This window comes from Ascidia mentula, chromosome 1 (genome assembly GCF_947561715.1).
Source record: "Ascidia mentula chromosome 1, kaAscMent1.1, whole genome shotgun sequence".
In the NCBI taxonomy this organism is placed as follows: Eukaryota; Metazoa; Chordata; class Ascidiacea; order Phlebobranchia; family Ascidiidae; genus Ascidia; species Ascidia mentula.
This window is the reverse complement of record NC_138566.1, coordinates 19,606,574-19,617,600: the sequence shown is the minus strand read 5'-3', so window position 1 is coordinate 19,617,600 and position 11,027 is coordinate 19,606,574. Positions and strand designations below refer to the sequence as shown.

Below are 11,027 nucleotides of genomic sequence, written 5' to 3'. Positions count from 1 at the left end.
GGAGCATCGTGAAATTGTGTTTTTAAGTGTTATGACCCTACGGAGTTACCTTCTTTATTTCATTCATGCGCATCGCCAATCAACCGTTTCAACAAAAACAACAACATTCCTAGCGACTCGCTAGCCGTGGCGGGCAAAGCAAAATATGCATAAAAATTATTCATTGTCAGGAAAAATAACATTCATGTAAATACTATGTTTGCAAAAAAATACCAGTATTGTTTTATTATAATGGTTAGTCTGCGATAACAATATAAATAGCATGTTCAATAGTTCCAACAGTCCTTTTCTGCAAAAATTAACCAAACAAAATTGTATTATTTGACTATGATGCATTTAGTATCTGGTGTGTCACACATTCTAAGAGCTACCATGACGTATTAAAATTCTATTTAAATCATGAACTGTGTTGCCTAGAATTAAACACATTTTAAAAACCTCATCAGCAAGTGTGATTTTAACATGTATTGACCATGTTGCTACTTGCAACAATTCTATCTACAATAGGTTACACAACAGCGGTATGGAGGTACAGTATTCATATAGCTTACTACACTGAACTGTAAGCTACATCATCGATGCTTTCACTTCATACAGGGCATCAATGCAATTGGAACCAAATCACCACTACATTGTAAAGCCAGACTCCAGAATAAATTATGTATTTGGGCATGAACATTTGATTTTGAAGCAAGAGTTGAATCTTGAAAACAGTAGTTGGTTGTACCCAGAAGAGTGCACAATAACTTATGTTAATTTTAACGTTTCCAGTGTAAATTGTCCACACAATGGCAAGCACAACATTGGCTTGCAGAAGGTAAAATACATAAATTTTATATTTTATGTGTGTTAATGAAATAACTTTGTTTTGGTAGAGTTGTGTGGGATGTCTCAATGACCATATTGTTGTCAGATTTAATGAAGTGCCACAGTGTTACTTTTGGTATGTCAAAATGGAAAAACTTGGAAGTGTATACAATATACAGGTATAGTGCAAAGACCACTTTTATGCCCAACCATATACTGCAACTTAAAAGGTGCCAACATTTAGATTCGCATTGATACAATAGGAAAACTTGATGCACACAAATCAGAGTTGTTGACTAAGCTTTTTCACTCTCGGGGAGAAAAACCAGTGTTTAAATCTATTGTTGACAACCCTTATACTACAGGTTAGCTAATCCTTTTTTTTACTGTAAGCAAAGACAAATAGCAAATACAAAGTAACCATGATATATTGCATTAAGCTCAACCTGGATATAATGCAAGTACATTTACTTGGTTTGTAAATGTGCCAGCAAGTGTTGCCACAACTTTTCCATACCTGTTGATTGAATCAACACAACACATACCCATTGCTGGTTGTTTCATTGCACCAGTTGTGTTTCATATTAGGCATTTTGACCAACAATTTTTGATAAGACAAGGTTAGTTTCACTAATAATTAACTGTTATGTGTGTAACAAACATAAAATTTTGTTTCTCACATTGCAGTGCCCTTGTTGGCAAAACCTACCAACAACCGACAAGTCCATTATCACAGCTGTTTTCCAGAAAAAAGCATATTTTTGACTCAAAATGGAGCATTTTTAACCAATGACAATTTCCATACCAACACACAGATGTTTATCAGCCAGTTGCACGCAAATCAATTTTGTGAGATGTTAAATGCTGCAGTTGAATTATTTTTAAAACTTTAATGCTATAAACATACTTATTAAGTAGGTCTATATATTTTATTGTAACAGAATATTTTTTGGTAAATTATTACAAAAAAATTCGTTTCACAGCAAACTTGATTGATGCTGCAGCTGTCAGTCCAGATTACCTGTATGTTGTTCTAAGTGGAACCATTTTTCGTGCAAAACTAAGTGAAGAAAATCTTCTCTTTCAGGTAAAAGTAACATCTCTATGGTTGAAGTATGTTAGTCAACATTTCTTACCATTGTAGAAACAAACCGTAAACAACTTGGTAAATGCACACTTTCTTGGTGTTTCCACCATGCCTGGATGCCTATTTAGTATTGCTTTAAAAAATTTTGTTTCTTGGGAAAACACATATGTTGCTACATGGAATCAATCAAATATTTTCATCACAAATACACTAAAATCCAACTGGACTGTCTTTGGCTTACCAATTGCCTACTCAGGTGGATATCACATAAGCACTTGTTTCTTAAATATGCTGTTACCCATATACAAAGCTACTGTTGAAAAAATTTAGAATCATCCATTGTTGACGTACAACTTGGCAGAATTCCTGGTGACATTGCTGTGCTGATTGAAATGCTTTCCACCTTGAAAGTTTTGTTTTGCTCCTATCTTACTGTTGGAAGAAGTTTAGACAACTGCACTGCTGTAATTCTGCCATTTCAACCCAAACCAACAGGTAGGGAAAATTAATTGGAGGTAACAGTTGAGCAAGCTGACTGTAACACAGTATTTTATAGAGACTCTTTCATTTGAGTTTTTGAATTCTGCTTTTTCATCTTTGCTTCTTTGGACACCGAGTAGTGTTGGGTATAGTTACAACAATGGTGCAGAGACAGGAAATTTCTCTGAGGTGCAATCTACAAAGACAATTGCATTTAGCAATGGTATGTTAACAAACTAATGGTTTTAGTTAGTTGTAACAAGCAGTATTAAATAGATTCAAGATTATTTTGCTTGGTTTGCATTTTCGAATAAATGCAACCTTAATTCTTGTTCCCAATCCTAATTCTTTGCGGTCCTGCACAGTTGCTGCAAAACACCTGCTTAAAGAAAATTCATAAGTTATGTTTAAAACATCTCATAACATTTAGCTTTTTAGCATGGTATTTAGAGTAAATGCATGAAATAAACTGTTTATCAAAAGTTTTAAAGATCTGTTTGCCATTTGTTTTTTAATAACATTTAAATTCAGTGGATAAATTGTGTGCACCAAACATTTTTCGCAAACTTTAGTTGTACCACCTGACAAACTTTTGTGCATCAATAGTGGTCTATGTACCTCCAGCTTGGAACCACTGATTTAGTAAAATGTCCTTTTCTAAAACTCACAAAATTGTGAATCAAATTATCTAGATCATGGCAAATATCTGATCCAAGATTCAGAAAACAGACTGTTTTATGGAAGTGGCAAGTGTAGGAAGTTGTTGAGGTTGAGGCAGGTTGATCCGCCAAATGAGAATGTTTTTTACAAATTTCAGTTTATTGGAAACCGTTTAACTAGAATTGAATGGAGAATCGATGGGACCCTCTCAGTTCAAAGAGAGGTCAATCTCTAGACAGATTAGTTTATTTTTTCTGAAATTACAAGGCAACAAGTTATCAGTTAATTTGCTCCTTGTAAACTAAAACTTCAGTTGATAAATGTTTGAGAACTTACAACACATTTTCATGCTGTTTTAAACTTTTTAACATTTCAAAATGGGTCAAATCAATTTTTCATGCAGATTTTTCCACTAGAAAGTGAGGTTTATGCTATGATGCAATCTACCAGTAATGAATCAATTTGTGATGTTTTAAAATTCTTGTCCAACTTTCCCAAGTTTAAAGGAAATGTTAGAAACCTGGAATCAATGACTGACACCATCCAGGTAAAAAAGATGCTCTTTGCTCCAATATCATTTTATGTCAGCTTCTGGTCCAATGGTGTATTTTTTTTAGGTTGAATTCACTTTGATATATCTTTCTTCCTATCCTGTTGATCTAAGGTTTACCCACAACTTTGGAAATATTGTTGTGATGCAAGAACTTGCAGAAACCATGTATACTCATGTTCACCATGACAACACCTCTGTAAGAGTCAAGGTACAAAAAAACTTTCTTGTAAGTATTCCCGCACTAGATTGAAACTGTATTTTAGACCATCAAAGCAGAGTTGAGTGGATCATGCGGCAACACTTCTACTTCTTGTACTACAGGTCTTGCAGCATTAGAAGTAGAAGCAATACCTTTGCATCATAATACTATTTGCATGTTGCCATCAACCAAGGTATGTTTCCAAAAACTATTTACGGAATTAGCTATTGTAAATTTTGATGCATTTGATTGCAGCTACTTTTTATTAATGCAACATGTCCTGTTGGCCTCCACATAAGGATACAAAACTCAAGGTATATACCACTTTATATCAATATATTTATGGACTATACAGGAACTTGCAAAACTTACTGACATTTTGTCATTATTTACAGCGGAGATAGTTGTGGTACATATGAAAGTGACAGTGGTAAGTCGCAACTCTTTACTTTTTGTGGAAAATCCCTTTGTTTTTAATTAATGATTCATAGATTGCATGGAAACAATTATTAATGGATGGATGTTTGAACCACTTGTGGAATTGTATAGTTTTGATGAGCGTCTGTACACCATTAAACACGACATACTTTTGAGAGAAGTAAACAACAAAACTGGCTTTGAACTACATGACAAAAACATACTAAAAAAGGTATAAAAAGAAACCCCACAGATCAACTTGCTTTTTCTCATCTTGCACTGCAATATTATTTTGGACAGGATTGTTACCTCTGCTCTCAGTTTCGTCAAAGTAATTTGTCCCACGAACTTTATCTGCAAATCCCCGAAAGGTATTTAAATGTTTTGGGCTTTGGCAGATGTAATTGCCGTCAATGTACTGTATATTTAAAGTTGTTGGTACCCATTAGCAATAAATCTAAGCGCTAAAATAAAAAAATTAGTGCGCCATTAATTCAATTCATTTTGTGATATCAGCGCGTGCCCATGTCAAATGGAAAAGTATGGGAATACCAAGTGGATTTCAAAACTTACATTTGAGGAAGTAATGCCAACACCGGGATCCAGCGAAGAGTTCGTGTTTGAGGTCATCGTGTTAGGCAACAGGTGCGGTAGAGCAGGGTTTCCCAAACTTTTTTGCCCGCGGACCCCATTTCGTAAACATGTTTTTTCTCGGACCCCTAATCTTACGTCAGATCATTTTTCCCATGTAATCAGTGGAAAATATAACAAAACAATATCAACAGTAACGAATCATGTTTATTTACGAAGCTATATTGCGCCAGACAAATTATTCTGTCCGAGTCTATGCATAGTCTGGACTCGACACTCAATTTAGTTTGGTGTTGTCACACAATCACCTGTAACTTCACTCCACAAAACAGCAAATACGACCTTAACCTTATTAGAGTATGTCACCGACAATAAGTATGAATTCCTACGTCATAGACGCGTAGTAAAATAAACAATTGTGAACAACGTTGAAATCGTAAGATACAAAGATAGTGTAAGTACCATTCAAAAGTGGAGTAATTGTCGACTATACGTATTGTTCAGCTTATAACATCAGTCAAGTTATAAATTACTGTAGTAAATGCTGCTTACGCGCTTTATGAAACGTACCAGTTGTTTTTTAATATCTTTACGGACCCCAGTTTGGGAACCCCTGCGCTAGAGTTGTGACCAGTAATTATCCATTGTCCTACCGAAAATTGGCCTGTTTGGACGTTTATGATATAACTCTTCAATGAAGACTTTTTCTTGTATTAAGTTATTTAATTCTCTTTCAGCTTCTGTCGGCTCAGCACAAGGTTTACCGTCAAACTTGAAAAGAGTCCCATGGTGTAAGTTTAAACTTATTTGAAGCAAATTGGTACCTATGCCTTATTTACTGTTTAACTATACAATAAACAAAATATACGTAGTAGTAACGATATACTAAGATAAACCTATTCGCAACAATGAAGTGATCGATATGACTTCACCTAGGGTTGAGTTGTTTCTTTACTTTATTCTTAAACTCTTTTGATTTTTTTGCAGAACCTTTGCTGTGTGGGAGTACATTGTGGTGTCTGTGTTCATCACACTAAGCATTGTGGTCTTTGCTATTTCCTACTACAACTACATGAAGTTCATGAGGGAAGCCAAGGCAAAACTGTCTTGATTCGACATACCGTAATAAAAGTAGAAACAGTTACACTTGACATGTGTGCTAAAAGTAATGTTCAAATTATGTGTGACAGCCGCTGGTGACGCAAAAGGGCATACGAGCTGGTGTGTTGCTGCAGTGCCAATCCGATATAAGACACTCGTCTTCGTCATCGGTTTTTCTCTGGCCAGAATGTCTGTCATGTGATGTAAATTGGTTGATTGATATGAACACATATTTTAAAAGCAAGTTCACTTTATTGATGATAATTGGCAGAACCACACTGATTTGTATGTCAACACACAAACGCGATACTTTGACCCCAATAACCTCATGCCTCGGTTAAATACCAACTGTGTCGTAACACTAAGTGTATATTTTTTTGGTAAGAAATATTACACTAAGAAAAATTGAAGTCATTAGAAACAACTCATGTTATTCTAACTCACACATGGCGGGAATGAAAAGGGTCCGAAATAGCGAAGAAACTGTTACGATATTTGCCAAATTGCACTAAAATCCAACTCCGTTCTCGAGTTACTTTTTTTTCTTTGCTTTCAAAAGCTGGGTCTCCACCATATGCATGTATTTTTTTATGTTGAGATCTGCAAAACACAGTAGGCAAACGGGCGAAATTATGTAAATGTTCCGCATTAGAACAAAGAAAGACCTACCGACTGGTTCATGCGAAAAATCCTTAGCGCTCTGCAAATAAAACCGGGACAATTCGTATTCACGAAGGTAGTAGCAAGCCATGCCCGCTCTCATTAGCGCCTTCACGTGGTCATCACGAATCTCAAGCACCTTGAGGCAATAATCCTTAATACGCCGGTAGGGGACTCTTTCCTTGTGAGTAAGACAAACTGCAAGCAAAAAGTGTTTATGTACACGTAAACATGGCAATGTATGCTGTAACAAAATTCCACAGCTTTGGCATTGATTTTTGTCGCATTGTGTTGTGTCAGTTTGTTTGGATTTGAGCTTTACAGCAAATACAAATTGGACGTTGGTCAGCAGTTACTGCGAGGCCAATTCCAAAGAAACGCGCTTTAACAATTTTCTGATACATTGAAGTTTAAACAAACGTTTAAACATAGTCATGGAAAAAGTTCTTTGTGAAGACCAAAATATTTGAAATCCAACGTGATTTATCGCACGCCGTCGAGCAACATAAAGCCAACGCCCGTTGTAATCCTGATAACGCCTGTTGTGTTATCGAATTTGCGATACTGTAACAATCGACTGTTCGACGACCCTTTGTGACGTGGCGGGCACACTGAGGTCACAATCGTTGGAGGGATGAGTTTCCGATGTCCGATAATAAGATTGCCATGTTTTCACATCAAACATTCCTAAGCGTGGGTTATGTTTATTCCATATCGTTCTACACCAGACGGGTTCGAATGTAATGATACGGCACTTGTTTTGTTGCAAATTGACAAACTACTGTTATGCCAGGAATTATATAAAGTTAGCAAATTCGACATTGTAAAGATTTGCCCATCTTGAATATATATACGACATACCGAACAAATTGCCACGAAAACCGCGTTTTGCGAATATTGAACCAGTTTCGCGGTACCGGAAGTATTGTTTGACCTTTGCCTGTTGCTGTAACGCGAGCAATATCAGCTTTGTATAAGAAAGCGTACGGGAACGTTGTTGGATCAACACAAGTACAACAATCGGACTTAATGTACAAAGCTTTGTTTCTATTTGCAGACAGGAGTAATATTTTCCAAGAATAAAACACTCTTTTTATTCACTTGTTTAATTACTGATTTTTTCTGATTCGGTCATGAGCTCAACAGCCATTTGCGTTGTTTTTGTTTCTGCACCGTATGCAAAATCTTCTCGCCTTGTGTTTTTTTGTTTATATCACGTGTTGATACAAGATTGGAAGTTGCTCTGGTTGAATGTACGGTCACGACAATGTGTCACCATACTGCGACAAGACACACCAGGGAGTTTTAGGATTTCAACTATGTTTGAACATGGATTTTACTTGCTGCTTGAGTTAATCTGGCCAGCCGCCCAAGTGCACTCGAAACCAAAAGCTGTTTAAACATTTTGGCGCGTGAAGACGGCAATGTAGCGACACTTAACAAAATTGAATTCTTGGAGTGATTATTTTCCAGCCGCCGGATTAAACATCAATGTCAAGAATACATGACCAAACTGCTTGTGTTACACATTATATGTGTTAAGTAGTTAGGTTACAAAACGCTGAAACAGTTTAACCTCATATAGCGACAACAAAATATTTCTTACTTGCTAAATTCAGGTAGCAGTCTATTTCTACTGCCTCCTTAATTTCCTTGATTTCATTCGGCATCACGCGTAAAGGCATCTTATCCTTGTCAATTGAATCGAACTCTGGATTCCACATCACTCCTTCATCGGGGTCCAAACCTATGAAAAAAATGTTATTGTTTTCTCAAAGAAACACACAAGCTCAAATGTAACAAATTCTTTTACCTTTAATGTAGAGCAAAGCTTGGTGAAAGTACTTCGTGGCTTCTCTGAAGTCCTTCAACTGCAACTCGTCGACTCCTTTGTTCTTCAGCTCCATGGCAACCCCAACCTTGGCCTTCATATCCTGCACATTCACCACTGATAGTTCAATAACACATAAATATGATTTTACATTTAAAAGGCGTTGTTTGTAACAGCACCGACTTTTTAAAATATTGTTTTTCCCACCTGAATAAAATTCACTTTAGGTTTCCTTGGACTGTTATTTATGTTTGGATCTTCGTAGTCCGCGCGATTGGTGATCACTGCCGTCTTGCAACGAAACTCGCGCTTGACGACGTCAAACAACCCAACCCTGCCCCCTTTGTGTTCATCCAAGTCACCTGACGTCACCAACAGGTCGTCGTCATCTTCGTCGTCGTCGAAACGATGACGTCGGCGCTGCGGGGCTGGTTCCTCGAAAACTGGAGCAAATGTATGGACCCGGGTCTGTTGAGGGGTGATCTCAGCTTCCGACTCCGAAACGGACTCACGAATGGAGGCCATTCCTTCCATTGGCCAATGCTGGGTGAGTCTGGAACTGGTGCTCGGGGTTGGTGAAGTGGAAGACACTTCGCTCGGTGTTGGCATCTTCCTGTCGGCTTTCTCTATTGGCTCAGCGTATTTCTGTATTAGGGAAGCCTTGATCATTTCCCTGTCAACTACTTCCACCAAACGGTTTTAGAGAATTTATGAACAACCTGTCAGTCACATACAAACGTTTCACTCGTAAAACCAGTTTCAATTTTCCTGCAACAAGAAATATGATGTGATAAAAAACAATATATTTTGTAATTTAATTTAAACTCATTCTTAAATTGACTGAGGCGACAAATTTATGTGAATGTCGTTTTTTGTATACATAATTTTGAGTTGGGACCCACACAACACAACAGAATTTACCTTTCAGAATATCTTGCTAAATCTGTAAAATGCTTAGCTCTGTTCTGTCTTGTTTCTAATCTCGTAACTCGATGCCTATATATACACAGTCTACATAGCAATATTTATTTATTCCCTGTTGAGACTGTTTTATCAAACTCCTACCAAAAAAGACTTACGGCCACGCTTTAATCTCAACCCACACAAACATATCGGGTCGCGTCAGTGTTTGCTGTGATGGTCTTCTCGAGTTTTGTTTTCCAAACATTCTCCTCCACCTGTACTGGCTTACGTTCGTCGCGTGGGGATTGTGTTACCACGCCAGGCGTCATTCTGCTCATAGCATTCGTGGTCGCGTGAACGATGCCGGTTCGCACCAAGTGGGCGGTATACGTTGTGAGTATCGAAAAAGGCTTTAACCTTGCGGGGATGATGGAACTTTTCCCCCTTTATTAAAAAAAGGATCGCAATTTGCATCTTTGCAACACACATGCGACGTGAGACAATAAGAGATATGCCCAAATCTCCAAGGGTTGTAAAAGTTTATCCCTACGAAAATATCACCCTCATCACAATTTAACAGCATGACCTGCTTCTCAGTACCATTAAGTGGGGTACAATGCAATTTATGAGTTCATCATTCCTTGCATGCATATTTTTTAAACCAGGACCAATACCAGTCTAGATTGGTCAGGAATATCATTCTTTGCTTTGAACCTGACACAATATGTGTCCCCACAAGGCCTCACACTGGTACTTCCTTTTCCCTCAAGAGCCCTGGTAGTCCGCTGCCTTCCGTAGGTATGAACACCGGTTTGAACCAGCAGGGCCGTTTATTTGCCAATAGTTTTGTTTTTTGGATAATTGGTCTTTCTACAAAAATATAACGACACCAATAATCCCAATATGCCTTCTTGGACCATTTTCTGCTATTGTCTGGTTCAAAGTTAAAGTTTGTAATTGCTGTCAAGACAGCATGTAGTAAACCTTGCCACATTTATTTTTCAGGTAGTGTTTTTTTGTTGCTTTTTGCAATAAGACCTGTGGGCACAAACTAAAATCCTTTATGTCACACAACCCGCAATTGTAATTAGGTTGCAAACGAAAATGTTAACTTTTATACTATGCGATCACGTAATCCAGAGAATAATGAATGCCCAAATGTAATTTTTTGTGGAAGCAGAGTACGAAGCACAAGCAGGTTGGCTTGAAACGGCTCAAGAAAAACTTCTTGGTGGCTTAAAGTTGCTCATTTTTCAGATTATTCAACATCAACTATTTCCGGGTGGTTTTCAAGGTTTATTGTGTGCTATAACTTACAAAGATTAAGTAACACGGTTTAATACATATTAACCTCAGGCATGGAAACTGTTTTTTTTTTTGTGCTGTTTAATTGCATTGAACTCCAAAATATAACTCGTTTGTTGAATATGTTCAGTTGAATAATTATTAGTTTTGAGATAGAAAATTATTGTGACTCTTTTAGGGAAATATAGACTTTTGCGATTGTTACGTCACTGTGTTGCATTGTTCTTAAGTTGGTTTGCAATGATGACGCCGTCTTATTTGTCACTTTTGTTAAAATCATAAGCCTATATATGGAGGCACATATGTATGTAAACAAATTTAAATATTAATTAATGCTAATAAATCTGCAAAAACATCAAATAAAGGCCGAATACGTTTCCACATAGACATGCACAATAAACTGATATCAGTCACTAAATGTGACGTGTTTCGC

General features: G+C 37.1%; 2 protein-coding genes across 2 annotated transcripts; one reads left to right on the top strand and one right to left on the bottom strand.

The window, feature by feature from the left end:
* The first annotated feature begins 159 nt into the window (after positions 1-159).
* Positions 160-6,092, top strand: LOC145897527 (cation channel sperm-associated auxiliary subunit epsilon-like). Its single transcript, XM_082985858.1, has 22 exons — positions 160-529; positions 598-817; positions 876-986; positions 1,052-1,172; positions 1,248-1,427; positions 1,495-1,656; positions 1,791-1,894; positions 1,952-2,150; positions 2,225-2,389; positions 2,451-2,597; positions 3,067-3,257; positions 3,438-3,581; positions 3,652-3,795; positions 3,851-3,979; positions 4,042-4,100; positions 4,182-4,216; positions 4,278-4,435; positions 4,504-4,574; positions 4,720-4,848; positions 5,532-5,585; positions 5,782-5,925; positions 5,985-6,092. The coding sequence occupies exons 1-21, from the start codon at positions 474-476 to the stop codon at positions 5,903-5,905; spliced, it is 2,703 nt and encodes a 900-aa protein (XP_082841984.1). The 5' UTR covers positions 160-473; the 3' UTR covers positions 5,906-5,925; positions 5,985-6,092.
* Positions 6,093-6,356: 264 nt separating this feature from the next.
* LOC145897536 (uncharacterized) lies at positions 6,357-9,149 on the bottom strand. The gene is made up of 5 exons (XM_082985869.1): positions 8,594-9,149; positions 8,369-8,489; positions 8,162-8,302; positions 6,565-6,753; positions 6,357-6,495 (listed from the first exon to the last, which is right to left on the bottom strand). The coding sequence occupies exons 1-5, from the start codon at positions 9,053-9,055 to the stop codon at positions 6,428-6,430; spliced, it is 981 nt and encodes a 326-aa protein (XP_082841995.1). The 5' UTR covers positions 9,056-9,149; the 3' UTR covers positions 6,357-6,427.
* Between the last annotated feature and the right edge of the window lie 1,878 nt (positions 9,150-11,027).